General features: G+C 41.4%; 1 protein-coding gene across 1 annotated transcript in view; it reads left to right on the top strand.

Annotated features, from left to right (window-relative positions):
* ARHGEF17 (Rho guanine nucleotide exchange factor 17) overlaps positions 1-23,202 on the top strand; it is a 572,303-nt gene that overhangs the window by 516,840 nt on the left and 32,261 nt on the right. Inside the window, exons 14-17 of the mRNA XM_086933847.1 lie at positions 2,998-3,248; positions 8,934-9,180; positions 14,220-14,306; positions 21,129-21,196. Coding sequence (XP_086789973.1) covers positions 2,998-3,248; positions 8,934-9,180; positions 14,220-14,306; positions 21,129-21,196 — 653 coding nt within the window. The remainder of the gene's footprint in view (positions 1-2,997; positions 3,249-8,933; positions 9,181-14,219; positions 14,307-21,128; positions 21,197-23,202) is intronic.

Raw genomic sequence — 23,202 nt, 5'->3', positions numbered from 1 at the left:
CCTCTGTCTTACTGTCTAATACAGTGCACAGCCCGAGGGTGTATACTTAGTCATTTACGCCTGGCTGGGACTAGTGTGGTTAGCTTTTCTCTTTTGGTTGGCTTCCAATCTGGAGAACTTGACCGTAAACAAACCGGGCCCATCAGTCACTTTTGGACTTTGTTTTCACTTTACGTTTTGGAAAACTATTTTTTTTCTCGATATCCCTCACCCACTGGGGTTTCCCCATGATGGCATACGTAATCATTGGGCTCTCCCTATTCCGCTGCGGAACGGGGTGTGCTGCGAGTTACGTGGGAGCACTTTTTATGTTGTTTCTAATAGATGAAGAGAATCTAAACAAAAGAAAAGTGGGGTTTTTGTGTGTGGAAGATTACAAATACCTGGATATTAGGAAAAATAGTTTTATTTGTACCGCTAGCTGGTATAGTTAAAAAAAAATGGGTAAAAGTGTGAAACCCAATAGAATTATGTTCCTGGGTTTTAGAGGTCTACATGTTTCAAGCCCTAACCCAGACTTTTCATCAGGACCAAGGATTACTACTCCCTGATTTCACTCCTGTCAACACACTAGTTGAAAAGCAATTGCGTGCTGGAAAAGTAAAAGAAATTATACATACAGCATCAATTTGGTGTTAAATCTGGAAGATCTGTAAGGATATACGAAGTGAAAGTTAGTCTGTCTTGGCTCCTGGTCATATTAAACATATTATGCTTGTATATTGTGATCATTGGAGAACATCACCATTGTGAACCTCGTGATGTTTTTCAATGTAGATAAAAGTGTACACTTCTAGTGCTACTAAAAAACTTGACACAAAAAGGCACACACGCACACATATGTATGTGGGAGCCAAAGGACTGTCAGTCCAGAACATAAACATAACAAGTAAATTAAAAGTAGACACATACATGTAGAATGCATAAATCCGGCATCTGAGTCCAAAAATGGTGGGGGGAGGGATTCCTGTAGTCACACACTGTGGAGAATGCAAGATAAGAAACGAGGCATTGGCATAGGCATATTATTGTAGAGACTGCTCTTGAGAGGTGCTTTTGTTATTGAAAAGCAGCTATGATGAACTCTCTATTCCAAGGCTACTCCCTTGCTGGATCGCATAGGGACTGCCGCTCATGGCTCCAAAGTTGCCGACGTGTTAACGCTGAGCTATGTATATGGTGGAAGAGCTGCCGGGATAACGTCGGTGTACTCGTGCCTGTGAAAGACTAAGACGCCCACCGTCCAAGATGGCCGCCGGTAAATGGAACCAATTCCTGGTTCTTGTACCCATAGCATGTGATATTTAGGATGTAACTAAAAATTGGATAGGAGTTGATAGCTTCATCTTTTAATCTATAGAAAAAAGTTTGGGAGTGCATATATAAAAAGAGATCTGATATTAAAAAATTAGATGTGGTATGAAAAAAAATGAAAAAAAAGATGGTGATGTGGAAAATAATCCAATATATAGTGGATTCATTGAAGGGTAGTCAGAATTACAAATGCATTCTTGGTAAGGTTGTAACATAGATTAGATGTCACAAGTAACAATGAATAACCTACCATCATGGAGAAAAAGATACATATTATGTTTTCCTAGAGGGGTCCAAAACAGTGGGTTGGCCTGCAGGTTTCTGGAATTGATCACTGTATTGGTTTATAAACCGGCCCCAGGGTATATTTTCGTTTAGACCATCAATGTGTGTATTTAATCTAACCACCCATCGTTGTTCCTTTTCGAAGAGTGTTGACAGGAATGGAATCAGGGAGTAGTAATCCTTGGTCCCGATTAATAGTCTTGGGGTAGGCCTTGAAACATGTAGACCTCTGAAATTTAGGGACATAATTCTATTGGGTTTCACTCTTTGCCTCATTTTTTAACCATACCAGCTAGAGGTACAAATAAAACTATTTTTCCTACTAGCCAGGTATTTTTTATTTTTTTTTGTCTAGCCAGGTATTTTTAATCTTCCACACAACACTCTCCCACTCCTATTTTCTTACATTCTCTTCAGCTATCAGAAACAACACCAAAAGTGCTCCCACATAACTCGGAGGCCACAGCATGCCCCGTTCTACAGCGGAACGGGAAGAACCCAATGATGAAGCATGCCACCAAGGGGAGGGTAAGCCCTGGTGGGTGAGGTTTATCTAAAAAAACATTGTTTTCCAAAACCTGAAGTAGAAAACAAGTCCAAAAGTGACGGATGGTCTCTATTTATTTATGGTGAATGGTGGATGAGTCCCTTTGTCTATCTCCCCTACCTCCCCCCTTTGAGTTACATATTCTAATCCGAGAACCACCTTCCTCTGAAACTAACTCCCGCAACCGCCCCACCACTTCACCCAGTCTGGCTCCTCTTCACTCTCTCTCAATGGTCATTATTTTGGTTTTGCTTTCCGAATGCTGGCCTGTGAGCCCAAACCATAACAATTTGGGCCTCATCTGCTTGCACATTAGTCCTCCGCAGTCCTTGTATAGCTCTGAGCATCTCCCCTCACTGTGCCCAAGACTCACCTCGTCAACCCTCGGTCTATTCACCAACTCTGGCTTGTACTTACTGCCCATCGCTTTTTATGTAAGCTGAATGGGGAGACTAGCGTACTACCTACATACAACCCGTGAAGCTACATCATGGCTTCTTCTGTAGAGTACCTTTACATGCATGCCTCCAGCTAGTGGACTTTTTGTATCTCAATGCTATGGCCTTTGTTGAGCTCTTTTAAATAGTCAAAAGTAGAAACCTACTATCATTTCAAACCTCCATCCATTATCTTTCCACTAGCACTTCCATTAAAATGCGACCATGATGGAAGATTAGCAAAATTGAAAGCTTTATTATTTTGCCCAGATTTTGTCATTATTGCTTTAGTCCTAACCATCTAAATGATGAGGAGTCAACTCCCTCACAGACAAGATAATTGCAAAGACTGTTTTTGCATATCTATGGAGTGTTTGTGTGTGCACTTTCTCTTACCTGTTCTTTGTTTAGCAGAGAGCGAACAGAGTCTCTGGGGAGGCCGGCTTCAGATCCTGCACCTTCCACACCAGAAGACCATGTCTCTCAGCAGTGCCTTCATATCTCAATATCCGGCTCATCTTTAGAGCTCTCGGAGCCCGTAGACAGTGCCAACCGGGAGCTGATGCCCTTCGACAGCGACGACACCGATGACGAATCCTCGCCAAGCCCGTCGGGCACTTTGCAGAGTCAGGCCAGTCGCTCTACCATCTCCTCCAGCTTCGGAAGTGAGTACGGTCCCCTGCACGGGATACACAGGCACTTACAGACTTTACTAAACAATCTGTTTAAATGCAATCTTTCTTGAATGTTATACTGTGTTTGCTTCGTATTTGAGTAACTATAAGTACACTTCAAGATGCTGAGGGGAACAAGGGGGGAAGAAGGCAACACAAGATAGGGTAGAATGGAACAAAAGTAAAGAGTCACAATAACGGTTGGGCATAAAAAGAACATATATGCTGTTGTAGTACTGCCCAAAAGCAGGGAGGGGAATCGGAGAGAGGGAAGGAGGAAAAGCAGTGGCAAAGAAAGCTTTTGAAAGGAAGATCCGGAGAGGAGAGGGTAATTATACCAGAGGGTTCTAGGAGCTGACAGAGAAAAAAGGGTTTGGGTGGGTAATACATTGAGAGATAATGTGAAAAGGTTTCAAATAGCAACATGTGGGATTAAAGAGCGCATAATGTTTTTTTAATTTTTTTAATATACCTACTGTTGGTAATTTAGAGGTACCTCTGATGACAGCATTTTCTGTTACCTTATTTGATTTTTTTATGTAAGCATTGTCTAACTTCTGCTGCCTTCTACTGTTAATTGTCTTTTTTGTCTAACATTGGAAGCTGACAGAAAATATAGTAGCATTGCATTTTTCAGCTACAGATGTAACAGATTGCATTTTATTTCCCCTTCCCACCAAGAATTGCAGTCATAGATCTTGCAACTTTGCAGCTGCACTAAATTAACATGCTGTACTCCTTGTCATCCTCTGATGTAATTTCCTGTGGGATGGAGTTAACAAAATGGAGGACAACATAAGTAGCAAAAGCACTTACAAAAAACGTTTTAAAAGACTAATACTGAAGGAAAAAAAGGCTTGATAGGTAAATGCAACACAGGTTACAGCATTGATAAGGGTGAAAAATATATATTTTTTAATGTATTTTGTGTCTATCTGACTTGAAGACAAGGAAGCACCCCGAGAAATCCAGGAATGATTGCTCATCCTGTCCAGGTGCTACATGAGACTATTCTTCACTGGCCTTTTCCATGCCTTATTTCACATGTTTTACTTAATCTCACATCCCCCAAGAGTGTTAACTATTACATCATGGTGTGTTGCTTTATGTTTTTGTTTGCATCTTATTGTCTTGCATAGTGCATACTTTGAGGTGTGAAAGGTGTTTATGAGGGAACAACGGTTCCTGTGGATGATGTGCACAATACTTGATACCAAAAACGCTCAATAGCATAGACTTGTGGGGATGGAATGTCGGATAAAGAATCAAGATCATACACACTATAGATTTTCAAAGGTACTTTTACTAAGCTTTTACTCTGTGCATCATAAAATCAGACAGACAGTGTGCTCAGTGTCCCAAGTGAACTAGAACCTAGAGTAGGGGGAGTGACAGTTAGTGACTTATAAAAAAAAAACGGTTTCAACTTGTACAGAATGACCACAGGTAAGGTTACTTGATGAATTAGCAGTCCTCGATAACAATGATAAAGGCTGAAAGAGTATTTCGTTTGTAATACGTGTCGACTGCGTTTCGACCGCAAATCATCAGGACCATATAATAGCGAACACCTGAAATGCGAACAATGGACTGTCAGTGTGAATGGTGCACACCAAAAAATGTGTGGCTCAGGACAAGTGTTGGAAAAGCAAGGGTTACTCACAGAGAGGCCCAGCCAGGCGCCCAAAGTGAGGGAGACGAGAGGGCAGACAGTCCTGTCATGTATGGGTGTGGTGTCCCATTCAGTGGGTGGTATACCGTAGGTGTGTCAATTATCGATCCAGTGGGGAGATGTTAATCCATATGAAAGGTATTTGAACTGTCTGATAAGACTGGATACCAATGGTAATTCACATTCGGCAAAGACAACCTCAGAGGAGAAGGGAGCATTCTCTCGCCCTCTCCCTGCTCCAACCGGCTGACTTCGGCGGCCATGTTCTGTTGATTCTGAATGTTTCTTGTGTATCGATACTCATTTGGAAGATTCATGGTTCTTTAGATCAGTATCCTGGTATCCAGACTTACCAGCCAGTTGAAATACCTTTCACATGGATTAACAGAGCTGCATTCACCCAGTTGTCACAATTCATTGAAGATAATGCCATACTTTCAGACTTACAGATAGGATTCCGTCCAAGAAGAGGCACAGAATCTGCCCTTGTTGCCATCTGGGATGACCATAAGAACACAATTGACCAGAAGGGGGTTGCTGCACTACTTGTCTTGGACCTCACAGCTACTTTCGACACAGTTGACTATGACACTCTTATACAAAGACTCTACGAAGCCGGCATAGAGGGCACTGCTCGCAACTGGATCACATCCTACCTTCAAAACAGAAATAATGTCATCAATACCCCCCTTTCTCATCCAAACCGTACTTCACAAAAGCAGGGATACCTCAAGGCTCGATCATCTCACCCATGCTTTTCAACATTTACATGAAGTCATTACCGGCACTGATCAATGAATATCATCTCACGTGCTATAGCTAAGCAGATGACTCACAAATACTCCTTAAACTGGAAAGCCCCAAAGACATTGGAAACTCGCACATTTTCAGTTATCTTAGAACTGTGGATAAGTGGATGGCATGGAGCCATCTCAAATTGAATGCTTCCAAAACGGAAATACTCACGTGTGGCGATAGGAAAAGTTATTACCCTCTCGCTGCCTGACAATCTGGGAACGCTGACTAAAGTATCTGAGGAAGTAAGAAACCGCAGAATTACCATGGACTCCAAGCTATCTATGAATGCCCAAGTGAACAAACTAGCAAGATCAAGCTTTGTTACTATTAAAACTTTGCGACGCGTCTTCCCCCACCTGGGATTTCCACACAAGGTCCAAGCTACCATCTCTCTTGTTCTGGCAAAACTGGATTAAGCAATAGCCTCTACCACGGATCATCTGCGACAACTATAAAACGACTACAACAGATTCATAACTTGACTGCCAGACTACTCTTACATATAAAGCCACAAACCCTCATCTCCCCTGCCTTGAATGCCCTACATTGGTTACCGGTTACTAAAAGATCTACATTCAGGTTGCTTTGTATCACCCACAAAGTGCTACATGGAACAACACCGCTCTTCATCAGGAATAAAATCACCAAATACATTCAACAAAGGAACCTCTGCTCTAGATTGGCACCTCGCCTCAACATCCCACCATACAAGAAAAAAACCATAGGTGGCACATCCTTCTCTGTACGGGCAGCCAAACTACGAAACTCTTTACGCTCTAACATAAGACCCATGGATAACTACCTTATCCTCAGAAGACTACTCATGGTGGCTCTTACCCATATAACTACCATACTCAAGCATACATATACAGCATATCCCTCTCTATATAAGCATTTATTTGAACTATAGATGTGAATATACATATGTGTATTGCTTTGTATAAATGTGTATAATTATGCTTATAAATATGTAGATATTCGTTAGTTCTGCTTAACAAATGTACATATTACTTATGGTTATATTATTCTATGTTTAACATGTATATAGATGACTGCATAAATTAAGTAAATCTTTTATCATAACTATTTATTTAGAATTGCTTCACTATTGAATTGCGGAAAAAATATATAAAACCAAATACATTTACTTAAAGTACTGCACACTTAAAAGTCTGAGTTTATTAAATATAACTTAAATCTACAGATATTACCTTCCTTATACACATATACTTCCTTATACCTATGTATCTTTATATTTATTACTTCACTTCTAATTCAGTATCTCCAACGCGCTACCCATCTCACCCTATACCTCTCTCAATATATCCTCTACCCGAATCATTTCAAACCTCATTCTACTACTATGATCCCCAAAATAACCTGTTCTAGACTCTTCACTCCTCTACCCCTCCTTGCATAATCTCAAACCTCTTTTACTGTTCAGATCTCCCAATCAGGCCTTTCTAAACCTTTTTCCTCTGACTCTTCCCACTGCATCTCCCCTTTACTCATCCCAAACCTCCCCCTACTGCTATGAGCTCCCCCCCAAACAACCCACTTTCTAGACACTTCTCTCTTCTATCCCTCCACTATCCTTTTCAATCCAACTAACATCATCATGTCCACCACTCAGATTATTTTCATATTTTCCTATTCTAATCCCCACTAACTCTGTTCGAGTTCCGGAGTAGCGTGCTACCGGCCAAAAAGCACTTTGACACGTCAAAGCAAGCGCTATATAAAGGCAAACAGTTCTATCCCTTCACAATTCTTTTTCAATCCAAATAACAAACTCATATGTCCACCGCTCGAATTAATTTAATATCTCCCTATACTAATTCACCACTAATTTATTTTCGGTTCCAGTATAGCAATATAAATACAATTACAATTAAAGAAGAACAACTTTCCGTCCCATTATTTGTTGCTAAAAATAATCCCTCTGCCTGCTACCGCTCTGCACCATATTGATTAAAACTGTAATGCTGTCTGTATGCTCAAAGTAATGTAAATTACTCCACCTTAATGCTTTTGTTCATTCACACGTTTGCACTTTATGCATCAAGATTAAATAGAAATGGAACCTATTTCATGGGTTAAGTCTTAGAAAGCTTGGCAGCTGCAGGAAGCATGATATTTGTCTTTTAAGCGCTATCCCTCATTACAGCATGGGTGCTAGATGTCTGAATTGTGTCTCCTCCATGAATGGTGTGAAACTGAGGGTGGATGAATCTGATAAGCTACAAACACCAGTCACAAGGTCATTCGGTATGAATAACTGCTAATACGGCTTAGGTTACAGGAGATTCAATAGGGCGTATTAAGTGCACTGGTAAGACACATCTAAATGAATTACATCGACAAAAAATGAACTGTTTCAATGGAAAACGTGTGTGTGTGTGTGTGTGTGTGTGTACGTGTGTGTGTATGTGTGTACACACTGCTTAAGACAAGCCATTGGAGGATGCAGGATACTGCCAGCCAGATAGCAGGATCCCCGCCAATGACCTGTCAATCTTTCATTTCGAAATCTTGTGGCTATGCTTGTCACCCGATTATGACATGGGGCAAGAGGGCGAGCAAGGGGGCAGAGAGTTGTCCTTATGCACAAGATCATTCTGTTGCCCTGCATAGGACTCATGGAGTCCTCTGTGGATACTTGCCACTGACCTGCTCTGCAGTACAGGTGAGCGAACCCTCAAGATTTCCCTTTCGTTAGCGAGGTACTTTAGAGGGTTGCCGTGGTCCCTGATAGGCACTGCCATGCATGGGAAGTCTGGAGATATGCCCCTTTCTGTGATGCAAGCTACCTAGGTGTGGTTTATGCTATTTCTGGGGTCTACCATTTAGCTCTGCAATGGTGCCAGGTGGAACACGAAGGGTCGCGTGTGTACAGTCATGTTGATTTCCACCACAACACTTCCTCAACCCTTGCATGCCCTTCATATAAGAGTAATATTTGCAGGTGGAATGGTGAAAAACGTGCTGACCTTGGAAGAGACTCATCTTGGTTGGAGCCAGTAGTCCAGCCTGGACTAAATATAGTCTTTTCTAACCCAGTTGGCAGATAGTTATGCCCTCCTGTGTGACCAGATGGCGCTTCATGAATATGTTATGAAGTGGTAGATAGGATTTGGTATGATCTGAAAGTGCAGCCTTCTATTACACTGCGTAACCATCATATGTTTTATTTCCTGCTTAAATAGATGAAGAAATCCAAATTTCCAAAGACATTACAGCAGAGACAACCAGTTCTGAAGAAGAGCAGGACCCCTCGTTCCTTCCCATCCCCGGCAGCTTCAACCAGAACAGGAACAGTGAGAGCCCCACCGATGGCCAAGCGCTGAGACGGTCGAGCCGCGGGTCCTTCACCCGGGGAAGCCTGGAGGATTTGCTGAGCATAGACCCAGAGGCCTATCAGAGCTCAATGTGGCTTGGCACAGAAGATGGCTGGTACGTTGACGGCACCAAGTGCAAAGTGGTTAGAATTGTAGCACAGGCGGAGCAGGCCACCAAAGGTTACAAGCAAATAAGTGATATGTTGGTCATGGCCTAGGTGAGACGGCTTAAAGAACAGGCTTTATTTTAAGCGCCAAAACTAAGTATAGAGACCCCATTTCTCAGACCATATTTTCCTTTAAAGACGCACGTGCCACACTGTCACTCCAGCCAGTGGTTCGGTTGACATTTTATAATTTGAGAAGCAAGCTTTTATTATCCATCTTTTCGTTAACATCTGAATGATTTTGGAGAGAAATGTTTTATGAAAGAAACACGTGTATAACACAGATGGATAGTTTAGGTAACAAATAGCACACCGGATCTCTTGTGGCGAGGAACAATTGTACCAGTTGTGTGAATATCCTTGGCAAAGACAGATGCACATCTTAGATGACAGTTTGGTGCGTTTGTGAACTATTGCAGGAAAAGTTGTCCAAATCTCAGGTGATGGGTAGCTCTGGCATAGAAGGCCTAGTAAGCAAAATGACCTGGACCTTGAAGTTGCAGCAGGCAGCTTGGGAAGAACTATAGGATTATGACTTGCAGATCTTAGATTTCAGATTTGAGAGCAACAGGAGAGCCTATCAGAGAGGTAATTTGGAACAACAACATTTGGTGCCTTGTTATACAGGTGTCACTAAATTGTATATGGCTTTCTTTTTTCAGATAGGAGTTAGGAGTGTGCCTTAAAACATTATCTGAGGTTGTTGTGGTGAAATTTAAGGCTTTGGTGTGTGGGTCAAAGGAATATTAGGGAAGCCCTAAATATGGAAGAGGCCCTCAGTTAGACTTTTACAGTAAGCTAGTTTGTTGAGTACAAGTGAGCTGTTGAGGATTTTAGCTGTACTGAATGGGGTGGTGGATCTTGTATACGTTCTGTATTTCATGCAGTTTTTCTGTTAGTGGTGATGAAGGATTCCAACTTCTTGGAAGGTCTGAAAGGGACATCAGACTTTCTAGTAGAAGGGACAAATATCTTTGAGTCCGAAGAGAAGTGGATTGAATCAGTCAACAAGATTGGTGTAGTTGAGAAGGGGAAATACACAACCTACTTTTTTGAGGATTTAACATGCCGCACAGTTGGGCTATCCAGTGATTGGTGGCTGTGAAGATAATTCAGCAGACGTTACTAAATGCAGGGTGCAAAAAAAGAAAATGATTTTGGTGTCATTTCAGTTCAAAAACTTTAATTTGGCTAAAAAGCCATAAAAGGATAACATCATACGTGAATCATTACTACAGACATACAAATATATGAATAATAAAAGACACAAGATGCTAAACAGCTGAAAACAAAATTCACCAAACAATTCTGTAGTTATGGAAAGATTAGCCAATTTGGGAATTCTGTTTTGATCAAGGATATAAATATTCGATACAGAGAAGGTGACATAAATAAAAAAACAAACGCTGGAGTAAGGCAATTCGGGTTTCACCAAGGTTAGTGTAATTCTACGCTTTTCTGGTTCTGAGACCTTCTTGAACATAACAAATAACAACTGAACAGACATGGAAATATATAAATCAAAAAATATTTAAAACTATTGATAAGTCAAAATTTGTAATGCATAAATGTATCTCTAAAAGAATTAGACAAATTGTGGGCTCTGTTGTGATCAAAAGCATTCAGTACAGAAAAGGTGGCATAAATATTAGTCCTTACATGAAGCAATTCAAGTTTCTTCGGGGTTAGTGTAATTCTCCACTTTTCTGATTCAGAGGGCTTGTCAACATAACAAATATTGACTGACCAGCAATACTCTGAGACCAAAAGCTAAAGACATTACAAGCATACATTAGATAAACTAGAGCCGTAAGTACGCGGCAATGGGCGTAAATATTGTAGTCTGGGACACACATAAAAACTGCAAAAGAACATAAATTGTGCAAGGGTTTGCTTAGAAGTTTTGTTGCAAGGACAAAGTGGTAGGATTTGAAATTAGATGCCCTGTTGTGGATAGGCTACCATAAAGTGCAAGGTGCTAAGTCTAAAACGGGTCAGATAAAATCAATGTTCGATGTTTGAGACCCATATTAAATATGATTCTATCCCTTCTACGAACTTTACGTCTAAGTATCGAGAAACTGAGTTCATCAGTTGATTTTTAAAAAGTCTACCTTGGTTCCTGATGATTTTGGTGTTATCAGCCTAAATATGGTACAAAAATCTAAGTGAGGAGAAAATGTCTCTTAGGGAGGTGGTGTTAAGTGCGTAAAAGAAGGAGCAAGTACAAATCCATTAGGGATGCTCGCCAGTAATGAGGGGGTGTTGAGACCCTGTAGTCACATTTGAAGGAGAGAATCTTATTTCCTTAGAATCATTCTGCATACTTAAATCTTTCACTACTTACCATCATAAACCTGTTTCATAGAGTTCATACAAGTGGGCGCCTTTTCATTTAATATAATCTCTTAGAGTTAGAGCGGGGTATAAAGTGCAATGTCGTGTGGGCTCTTGAAACTTTATAGATATTTGTATAAGATCCTAGATTATTTGATCCATTTTCATAATTTAAAAATGAAAAGGGGAATAACATTTCCAAATGATTGCCTTGTCCTGGGATTACAGTGGCTGGTGAGTATAGACCGCGGGTCTACAGTCTGGGCTTCACTGACGACTGTGGTCACAAAGGATGTCTGGTTTGATAAGCAGTAATTTACCGACACTGACTAATACAGATCTCTGACCTGAGGAAAATAAGCTATAAACATCAAGAATGTAGCCAAGATATTAGCTGCAAACTGTAGCAATGATTATGTGGTGCAGCGGCCAGAGCGGCCACCTCAGGAGTTGGTGATACGGGTTAGAGTCTCGGCGTGTGCTCAACATCCTGTGATTGTGGGCAAATCACTTAACCTCCCGGTGCCCATTTACAGCACCTGGATACCTTCACGGGTGATAAGCCGTGCTACATAAACCTGAAAAAATTAATATATATATATATATATATATATATATATATATATATATATATATATATATATATATACAGAGCACCTACGAATGAAAAGAAATTGCAGTGAGATTTCATCTTTAAAAAAAGCTCAAATCGATTTGACAGAGAGATTTACTGAGAGGGTATAGTCCTCAAGTGCTGAATCAAGCACAAAGTAAAGTTGAGAAGATCAGTAGAGAGAGACCGCTAGATCTGAAAAAAGTACTGGTAAGATTGATTTACGAATGATCACTGGGTACAATGTCTACCATGCCAGGGTGAGAGACTATTTGAATAGACATTGGCACCTAGTGAAAAATTATCCCATACTGAGCAGCATAACCTCACACAAAGCCTTAATTAACATTCAGGAGAGATAAATCCATGGGACAGGAATTGGTAGTGAGCAGCCCAGAGACAGTGAACACGAAAGGTTGGTGGAAGGCGAGGCCGAACTTTGTAAAATGTTGAAATGTAAGGCCTGTAAGTATGGCCTAAACAAAAAAGAAATTCAATCGCCCCTATTTATGAGTCCATGGAGTTTGTGGTTTATGTACTGCAATGTTCTTGTCCCAAATTGTATGTGGGCAGCGCCATTCAAATGGTGCATATAAGAATTCTTCAACACCGGAGGGCGGTGAAAAATAATGACAAAAGTTATCCCGTTGCCAGGAATATTAATGAGATACATGGTGGAAATGTGCATGATCTTGCATACTACGTAATAGGACAAGTTGTAAAGAATAGAAGAGGTGTAAACCGAGAACAGAAACTAAGACAACTAGAGTCTAGGTGCATTGTAATGTTCAATACAAAAATTCCGTTTGTCCTAAATTCCGAAGAGGACCAGTATGTACATATTTAAAAGGAATCGTTCTTTGTAGCTACCAGAAAGTAGTAGGAAACTACAGGACAATAGAGGAATGGTGAAACGAGGAAGGAAAGAGTATATCACGGAACCAAAGAATCAAGATAATGTATAATTTATTTCATTTTAGAATAACATAAACAAGGAGAAAAAAAACCCTAGTAGTATACAGTTTATAGAAAGGGTGGGTCCACAGGAGGTACAGTTACAGAAACCTAAGATGCCTGTTTGAAATTCAAAGGAGAATTTGAGTTTAATAAATTGGTATATTAGTGTGGGTCGCACTTTAGTTCAAGCAAAAAATAATGATAATTTTTAAAGGAAAGGATTGCACTTGCACTTTATCCTAGTGAACTCAGCAAGATTATGTTAGAGGGAAGTTTCTTGTCCTGATAATCAATGTAAAAGCACTGCCATGCGATTGTTGATTTTATGAGTGTTATAATGCATTTGCACTTTACTGCTGAAAAGTAGATTGTTGATCAATTGAATGTGGTCATATGTCTAATGAGGCATTTGCACTTCATATTTTGAAAGTTCTCTTGAACTATCATGCACTTGCATCTTCCAACCGCCAAATCCAGTAAAAACACTACGATGTGGTCATTGTTTCTAATTGTGCAATAATGCATGTGCACTTTACTTGGATTGGTCTGTGATCATCAAAAGATAATAGCAGCACTAGCACTTTATCAGTATGAATTACATCAAGCCCATCAGCAAACACCAACTCTGGTAATGATTTCTGACGTGGCTATTGTTTCTATTTTGTGTAACAATGCGCTAGCACTTTATATGGGGTTTTCATTGATTATGAGGTGACAACAGCACCAGCAATGTATTGAAAGATATATGATAAATGACATTACCATTGGCAATCCACAACTGGAGGATTAACTATCTAAAGTTGTGCTTGGAAGTTTTAGAGAATTATGCATTTGCACTTGTCCTTTCACTATGGCATTTCCTATTGTGGAATTTTAGATATAAAAGAGTGTTCATGTGTTTCCACATTGATGAAATAGGTTTATTGCATTGCCACTTTAATTAATCGCATCTAAATGTGATAAAACAATATATTGATTGGTCCCAAAGTGATAATACTCAGAACTCGAACCGTTTCATTTTTTATTTTTTATTTCATACTAACACTAACCTAGTACATTCTTGTGTTTGGTGTTTTCCAGCATCCATGTTTACCAGTCTTCGGACAACATCAGGAACCGCAAGAACAGTATGAAGATGCAGCACTCTGCCTCCATCATGTGCATCCTGTAAGTGCGTATATCTTACGGGGTAGGGATTCAGTTGTGGACTTTAGAGGCTGGAATCAGCCCGTAATTAATCTAAGAAAGGTGCCTCCCAGACCATCAATCAAATCTTTCTTTGAGCCAAGGAACCAAAGAATTGTTCCTTCCGGTGTCTGTGACTTAACCTGTTGTTATTAATGTTTTTTGCAAAACTGCACACTTGGGTGTATCGCGTCAGAATGTATTGTTCGTGTAAATTTGAATAGAATAAATCAATGTTCTTCTTTTTTAGGCTTTTACTTTTTTCATTGCTTACGTATATGAAATATTTTTTTACCAGCAACATCATACATATAATAATGATATTCCTAAACACAATAACAAGGGACAAGACTTATGTGCACCGAAAACATTACATGACATCACTTGTTGAATATATGACGAAAATAAATCGAACAACATACAAAAAAAACATGAAATTGCAGATCTAGTGTCCTTCATTGATTGCCATCATTGATTGATCTCACTCTGCAAATACAAGTGCGAACTTTAGGAGATGACATTTTGGAGCTCATCCAGTCACAAATCCATGCTCGGACCCCAATCATAATGTTATGTTATGTTATGTTATATTTATTCTTATATAGCGCACGGCTACTCAAAAAGAGTGTCCCGGCGCTTTTTGAAAAAGAGACCTACAGCAGAATAACACAACACAGTAATAAAACAACATAATAGAGAACAGAGCAGAAGAGAAACAGCCTAGAGGGTAAACAGCCAAGTTTTAAGGCCCTTCCTGAAAGCAAGTAAATTAGTAGCTCCGCGAAGCGTCAGCGGCAGAGTGTTCCACAACTGTGACGCCAGCAATCCAAAGGAGCGGCCTCCAATGCGGGCTCTCTTTACACGCGGCACAGCCGCCAGAAACAGAGATTCTGATCTGAGAGAGCGAGCCGGGTGGTAAAAGGCGAGTCTCCTTTGGAGATACTTAGCTCCCACCGCATGAAGAGCTTTATAGGCCAAAGTTAACGCCTTGAAGGCAATCCGTTTTCGGATAGGCAGCCAATGTAGGGTCTGCAAAAGGCCAGCAGCGCTGGCTCGCCTGTTTAGGCCATAAATGGCCCTCGCACAACTTGAAGCCGCTGCAGCAGATACTCTGGCAGGCCCAAGTAGAGGACGTTGGAGTAATCCAATCTTGAGCCGATCAGAGCCTGCACAGTCAGCTTCCTGTGTTCCTCAGACAGGAGAGGCAGAAACTTCCGGAGCATCTTGAGGAGGCCGAAACATGTACCCGTCACACCTAGGATCTGGGACCTCAGCGTCAGACCCTTGTCCATCTTGACCCCCAGGTTCTTAGCTAATTGGGATGAGCAAGACAGAGGGAACATGTTAATGGGCCACCAAGCCTGCCAGTCAGGATCCGATGCACACCCGAAGAAGAGTACCTCAGACTTATCGGAATTGCACTTGAGGCTGTTCAGCTGGAACTATTTAAAAACAGCCCCAAGGCAATCCCGGATACTCTCTCCATCAAAGTCTCCTCCCTTCTTACAAGAAAAGAGGAGCTGGGTGTCGTCGGCGTAGGATACGATCTGGGCCCCGAACGACTCCCCCAACGCCGCCAGAGGGGCCATAAAGATGTTAAAAAGAGTCAGGCTCAATACAGAGCCCTGCGGAACCCCGACTCCCAATGGCGGCATCACGGCAGAGTCTGGGGAGGCCCAGACCGTTTGTCGGCGGCCAGCTAAGAAAGATGAAAACCAGCTAAGCACCGTCCCCCGTAGGCCAATCTCATAGAGTCTTGCGAGAAGGCCCTCATGGGGGACGGTGTCGAAGGCCGCCGACAGATCTAACATAACCAGCATGGCTTTGCCCCCGGAGTCCAGAACCCCTTTAATGGTTTCTGACACCTCCAGGAGCGCCGTCTCCGTGCTTAGATAGGGGCGGAAGCCAGATTGAGTGGCATGCAGAATCTCATGAGTTTCCAGAAAATTGGAGAGCACCGTGTGCACATGCTTCTCCAAAATTTTCGTAAAAGCAGGCAAGAGAGAAATAGGCCTATAATTGGCCAGAACCTCAGGATCGAGCCCAGGCTTCTTCAGCAGAGGGATGACCATTGCCTGCTTCCAGGCCTGCGGAACCACTCCCTGGCTCAACGAGAGATTCAGGAGTGGATTCGTCAGCGGGTTTATAACTTCCGCCATTTTTGCCAAGAATTTGGCAGGGCAGGGGTCCAGAGGCGACCCAGATTTAAGATTGCCCATAAGCACCAAGGAAGCAGGGGCTGAGATGGATGGAAAAACGGCCAGCACAGGGCCCAGAGGGGCCGATAAGCCTGAGTCGTCCTCGGGGTTGGTCAGCCCCACGGGCGCCACCAAAATGAAAGAATCCTGGATAAGTTTAATCTTGCTAGTAAAAAAGTTTGCAAGATCAGAGGCCCAGGACTCAGAAGGCACACCTTGGGATGCATTAGATCGAGGGGCCATAAATTCTCTGACAATGGTAAAAATCTCCTTACAGGAGTTAGAGGCAGCCTCTATCCTCCCTGCCAGATAGGCTTTTTTTCCTAGGCGAATGTCCCGATGATAGGCCTTAACCGCTGTCTTATGAGTCAGCCTTGCCACAGAGTCATATTGTGATCGCCAGGCTCTTTCAGCTGCCTTGCACTGCTGCCGAGCGGTCGACAGTGCCGCAGTGAACCAGGGAGCCGAGACACGCTTAGATGTTAAGCGGGGGGTCATCACCGGGGCAAGATCATTTAGCCTGTCCAATAGCCATACTTGCTGAGATTCCAGATCCCTCTCCAAATCTCCTGTAAGGGGGCATGGGTGATCCAGGGCGGCCTGAGCCAGCATAGCTGGAGTCACTCGATGATATGCCCTGGGAACTCGGCCCTGCTGCTGAGACACGGGATTAGACGGTTTCGCCGTGCCCCTGACCAAAATTTGGCTAGTCTATGGTCTGACCAAAGCACCGGAATAATCTCCTTCACCTCCAAAGGAGATGTCGAGAAGACCTGGTCAAGAGTATGTCCCTTGTTGTGCGTGGGCCCCCAAAGGTAAGGAGTCAGGCCCAAAGGGCCTGACCCCTTACCAAGTCCAAGTAGCGCTTTTTGACACTACTAATCAGAAGATTTAAGTAGCAATTGTCCCACTAACATGACAATGTTTGATTGATGGTCTTGGAGGCACCTTTCTTACATCCTGTATGTGCAGCACAGCATCAAACAACCACGGATTTCTTGCAGGACTCTTTGTGCTTTACAAGTCCACATGGCAGATTCACAAAAGCATTTATAAGTACGAGAAGTTGTACTACAGGAGTTTTAATGTACGTGCTCTCACATGCTTTCCTGATTTGCTTCCTATTAGTAAAATTGCCAAGAGGGCACTATCCTTTCTGTTTGTACTAATTGTATATAAATATTACTTGAATATTCCAATTTTATTCCCATTTTAAATGTTTTGAGATCGAATCACGAAGGCTTTGTAAGCGTATTTAAAAGAGTACCCCAAGTACTCTTTTACGACTTGATGAATTGGCCCCATGTTGCCAGAGATGAAGTAGGTTGTCCTGTGTGACTGGTGATTGAAAACGTCAGATTTGTTTCTTGTCTTTTTCCTCTACGCCAGCGATGGTCATTGTTGAATCTTGAACGGAATATAGGGGATTTGCCTGTTAAGTACAGAAGAGGATAGGGCTGTTTCCACATTCAGACATAAATCGATAATCCTTTGTACTTATGACACTTATGCTCAGACGTCCTTCTTGTGGAAGTTGTGTATCAGCATTAATTTCACAAGACAGTTAAAACACGTTCTATAAACACTGTCACCAGGTTTTCTGGTCATTAATGGTAATGAAGCATTGTCAGTGTTTCTGTAAGTCTCACACACTTTTTCCCCCATCAGCCATGTGACCACTTAGGGTAAATGTGGCCAACAGTTTCATAAACCAACACATTCAAAATCATCAATCTTTGTATCAGAAGTGGATCAATTAGTGATGGATCTTCACTTTTCCAAATGTTGGTTCCCATCACTCTGTCAATGCCTGGTAGTCCCTGTTAGGGATGCTTATGACCTGCTTAAACTGCCCATTGGTCCTTTAGGTAATGGTCTTATGAGTCAATCATAAGTCCTATGATGATTCTACATCTCCATTGTGGAATATTCTCCCTTCACGCAGACACTTGGGCCTTTTTCAAATCTTAATAAACTTGTTCTGCCTCCTTCACATCCTTTCCCCGTGTTTATCAGAGTTGCTTTCTTTTTTGCTTCTCTCACACCCCTTCTGTCTCCATTCTGTCTCTCTGCACTTTCCTATCATTCATAAGCTTTTTCCAGTTTGTCAGTAATTGATGATAACCCCCAGTGCATTCGGGGGGGGGGGGCATTTCTCCTTGCGATCCACCTATGTACTTTTTTCACCCTCTATAGAATATGACTATCGATAAGGTCCACATTTTATTGCTGCTTTCCAGGGTAAATGATTCACCAAGAATGTCTTTAAGACTGATAGTGACACGCTTTTGGAGATGTTCTGTGCAGGACCGAACACAACGTGCTATGCAAGTCGTAGTGATGTCATAATATTGATGACCGTTATATTGACAAAACTATTCAATTAAAAAATACCTTCTTCTTTAGCACACATCCCAACCTGAACTGTCTCTTAGTGCTATTATTAGATGTATTCTTCCCCAATTCAATATTTCTGATTTTAATGATCTTGTAAGGATAAAATGTTAAATTATCCTTAATGGGATATAAACCTTTGAGTTGCAGTCTTCCAAATGGGTACTTAGCCCACAGAGCTAACCCACTATCTTTTCGGAACCGTCTGACTCAATATCTTATTGACCTGCGGCAATGCAGTAAATTGCTTGAAGGCAGAACGCAATACCCTCTTTTACTTCCTGCACATTAACAGAAAGTGAAAACATTGAGGAGTCATAGGCTCCAGTGATGAGTAAGTACACAGTATTGTTCGACACACTGACACTAAAAGATGCTGGTGTAAAGTAATTGCCAGACCTTCATTGATAATCTTCAAATTTGGCAGGGGAATAGTGCAAAGGGCATATTTTATACTACAGAACAATCTCTAGGGCACTTGGAAACAAGCACTTAGGGATTTAGCACTGCATAGCATGACAGAAAGGAAAGGCAATCCTTTGTGTATCAAAGTCAAGGTATGCTACCACAGCTGTGTTGGTGGCCAGCTCAGAATGGAGACTGGTCTGCTTGAACAGTTTTAGAGCTATCGGGTGATTCTACTTTGTTTGCTGATGTTTTTGTCGCTGATGTAGCCTTTAGAGATGGTTGACATTACTTTATTCTGAAATTTGTAGTTTGCTAAATGAGTTCAAAAGCCAGTTCAGTACATTTATTGGCATCAAACTCAATTCTACTGGTGTGTCTTAATTCATTGTCTCTTTACAAACTCAGACACTATGTGAATAGATTGGGAGGTCCAAGACTACAGGCCCTTCCAGATGTGGGAGTCCATCACCTCCACTGTAGGCAGCTTTTACTGCATGTGGAGGTACGAGAAGCCTTCGAGGCCTTGGGCTTTGTCGTTCAGTGCCTCCCTGGGCTTACGCCTGCACTGCTTTACAAAGTCACAGGTCCGGCTGTAGTTTCTTGAAATCCTATGAAATGAGAAGCTTCTTTGTAAACTCGTATGCAGGTTTTTCTCATTTTTGTAAAATATTACAGCACACCTCTCTTAGGGTTGCCTAGTAATACCCGATTTCATAAATCCTTGAAGAACTCTGTTTCAGAGTGTATGATCATGTCTGCCTTTTGGCTTACATTATTTCTTTTGCACTGCTCTTCACTGCGGCGACTGCTTGATGGCAGTCGAGTACCCGAAGCCGGTTCACTCGCCTTTTAATACTCCACAAACTGCTGTGCTCTTTTGATGATTTATCATTTCAAAAGCCAAAACATGGCTTTAGGGAGTGCAGAACTCACAAATCAGATCTGCGAGTAGCCTCCAGATCACTCATTTTAATCCCAGCAACACCAGCTGGGATTCTCTTTCCATCCACCTCAGGCCTGTCATATGAGCTGGTGTAATAACTGCAACATCAGTTGACAAATGTGTGAAAATATAACATTGTGGTACAAACGGTAAATAAAACATACGGTCAGACTAAAAATCAATGGTAGGCTTGTGGGATATTGTCCTTCTGTGCAGCTATGTCAATTGATTAATATTTCTTTATGCTGCCCAACCTAGTTTAGGTAATTTGCATTCACTGGTTCTTCCTGGTGACTGTCTGCCCCCTTCTCTTTGCTCTCTCTTTTGGAATGCTTAAATGTGTGTGTCCACTTCCTCTTCTGCCCGCGTCACTGCCCTTGCCCGAGTTTTGATGTCAAGCTCCATTCTCAGGCTTTTGGGCATACTCATGCTCAGAGTAAAACTCTAAAAGGATGTTTAGAAAGTTACGACAGTGTTAGGAACTGGCAAGGTTTGTTCTAAGTAACAATGTTAATATAAAAGGACTCCTTCTGCATTTCTGTAAAGCTGCAGAACTAATTAAAGAACAATATACAAGAGAAAAGCAGTGAAACTGGCAAGTGTGACGCATGACATCATTACCATGAAATCAATAAAGAAAACTAGGCATGACTCAGAGGTAAATGTGGGCCTGAATGAAGCGTTCTTTGCAGACAATCACCTCTTGTTTAAAGTGACGTTTGAGTGGCAGTCGACCGTGTCAGGTATGCAGTCTCTCTATAAAGGGAGGGTTGTTCCCGCCCGCGCCATCTGTCATTGTTTAAAATGGCTGCTTTTAAGTTGTTTGCTGATGATTGTCCCCCTCTTCTTCTCTTTGCACAGGTATCTCGATAACCAGGTCTTCGTGTCTCTGGCCAATGGAGAACTGATTGTGTATCAGAGAGAGGCAGGTAAGGACATTCCGAAGCATTACAACTGAGTAAGACCAACAGAAAAATCTTCTGTTATATGTGCTGCAGCCAAAAAGACACCATCTTAAATATCATCATTCAAAACTCAAAGACAATCAATTCTTTGACAAGCAGCCCTGAAATCATGAATGTCTACTTATTGCATTTAATAATTTGTGAAGTTAACACTTTTGTGCAGCTTGGATAACACAAGGGTCTGCCTATCCTTTTTGTAAACGCACATAGAACCGGTTAGAGCTACATGGCTTTCATCCTGAATCATTTCAATATCACCTGTACTTATGGCAGTTCTTGTGTTTTGAATCTGACCTTTTAACTTTAATTGGGTGTGTTCCTCACATATAGTTCAGAGGCCATCTATCCATCCTGCATGGGGCAGGGCTTAATTTGTAAAAAAAAAAAAGACTAAATCCCATCTATTTCCCCAGCATTGATTGCTTCCTAGGAATTGTTATCAATTGTTTGATTCATTTTCCCTTGATATATTAATTTGGAATAGATGTACACACTCATGATTTGTAGGTTCTTTTATGTTTCCTCCATCATGGTCTTTTATTGTTTTTGAATGTACCCTATTGACTTATGATTACATTAAAATTGTATATTTTTTTAAAAAAGATATACCCGTGTTTCTCAAAAGTGTCTAGTTGAAAATTCAAGGTATGAATAATTTCACTGATGTTTAGGTTTACTCCAGGTTGAGCTACAAAGTAGAGTTCAACACCCAAATTATGAGTTTAATTGAAATCTGATTAGGAATTATAAATGAAATCCCTGTTAGGCATTATCACTTATTACTAGTTTATTTGCCCAAGCCCACTAGGGTATATTGGGTCTCCCACTGTTTTGTTGCTAACTTTATAAAAGCGGCATATTAAGAATTGCAATTTAAAATCCAACTTGACCATAAATTGTGATTTTGAATTGTGATTCCAGAGACACCAGACTTGGAGATCTTATCACTTCTCAAAGAAGGTAATCCTAATGTTATCCAATGGGAGAGAGTTTTTCACTTCCAGGACATGTAAAACCTAATGTTGTGTAGTTCCTAGTAATTCCCAGGATCTGCGCTTTATGGATGATCTAAACTGAGTGCTTGGTGTCTAAACCTCTTCTGGACACCCCCACAGGATATGTCAGCCGTTAGACCATCTAGCTCTACAGTGCCACTAATACCCCCCTGTAGTCTACAGTGGTGTAGATAGTTTCTGGCAACCACTGAACATGACAACCTTGATTCCTCAGGGAAAGTGGAAAACAGTACTGTACATTTCGCTCAGACACTCCTGCTTGCTTACACTCCGAAAATACACATGATGGCGATTAGGACGTTTCAATAAGTATTTATTGGACCAGCGGCAAACATGTGTACTGCGACAATCAGGAGGCAGAAGCATACGAAAGAGATTGCAAGTACCCATATAGTAAATAGTAGATACATTTCTACCAAAGTGCTAATAAGATGAACATAAGCAATTCAGATAAAAACAGTAGCACTCGCATATTCCTAAAAGGCGCCCTAAGTAATTTGCCTAAATGTACCTTGCCTAGATCTGTAAGTGTAGCATGAATATGCGTATATGTACCCAAGGAACCCCTAGGGATGACCCAGCCCCCTCACCATATGGTTTAGAATGAAGGTCCAGTCCCTGCTTCGAGGATGACACCCCGAAACGGATGTCAGACCGCTGTATGTCGAAGATTCAGCATGCAGGACCCCGTCTCAGCTTGGAAGGAATTCTTCTCTAATTTGTTGGGGGAAGTGAGGGTCTTATATACTAAAGTGGTCACTTAAGTTTGTTTTCTAAAATTGATGTTTTTAAAACAATCATGGATGCTTTGAAAACAATCACCAATGTTTTTCTAAACAAATGCGATCATGCACAGCTGATTGTTGGTCAACAATATAAAAAGTGGTGACCCTTATACAGAATAGTTACATGTCCTGCCTTTTAAATACATTGCACCCTTCCCTCTGGGTTATT

This window comes from Lissotriton vulgaris, chromosome 8 (assembly GCF_964263255.1).
Source record: "Lissotriton vulgaris chromosome 8, aLisVul1.2, whole genome shotgun sequence".
In the NCBI taxonomy this organism is placed as follows: domain Eukaryota; kingdom Metazoa; phylum Chordata; class Amphibia; order Caudata; family Salamandridae; genus Lissotriton; species Lissotriton vulgaris.
Note: the sequence above shows the minus strand (reverse complement) of the source record. Positions and strands in the feature narration are given on the sequence as shown.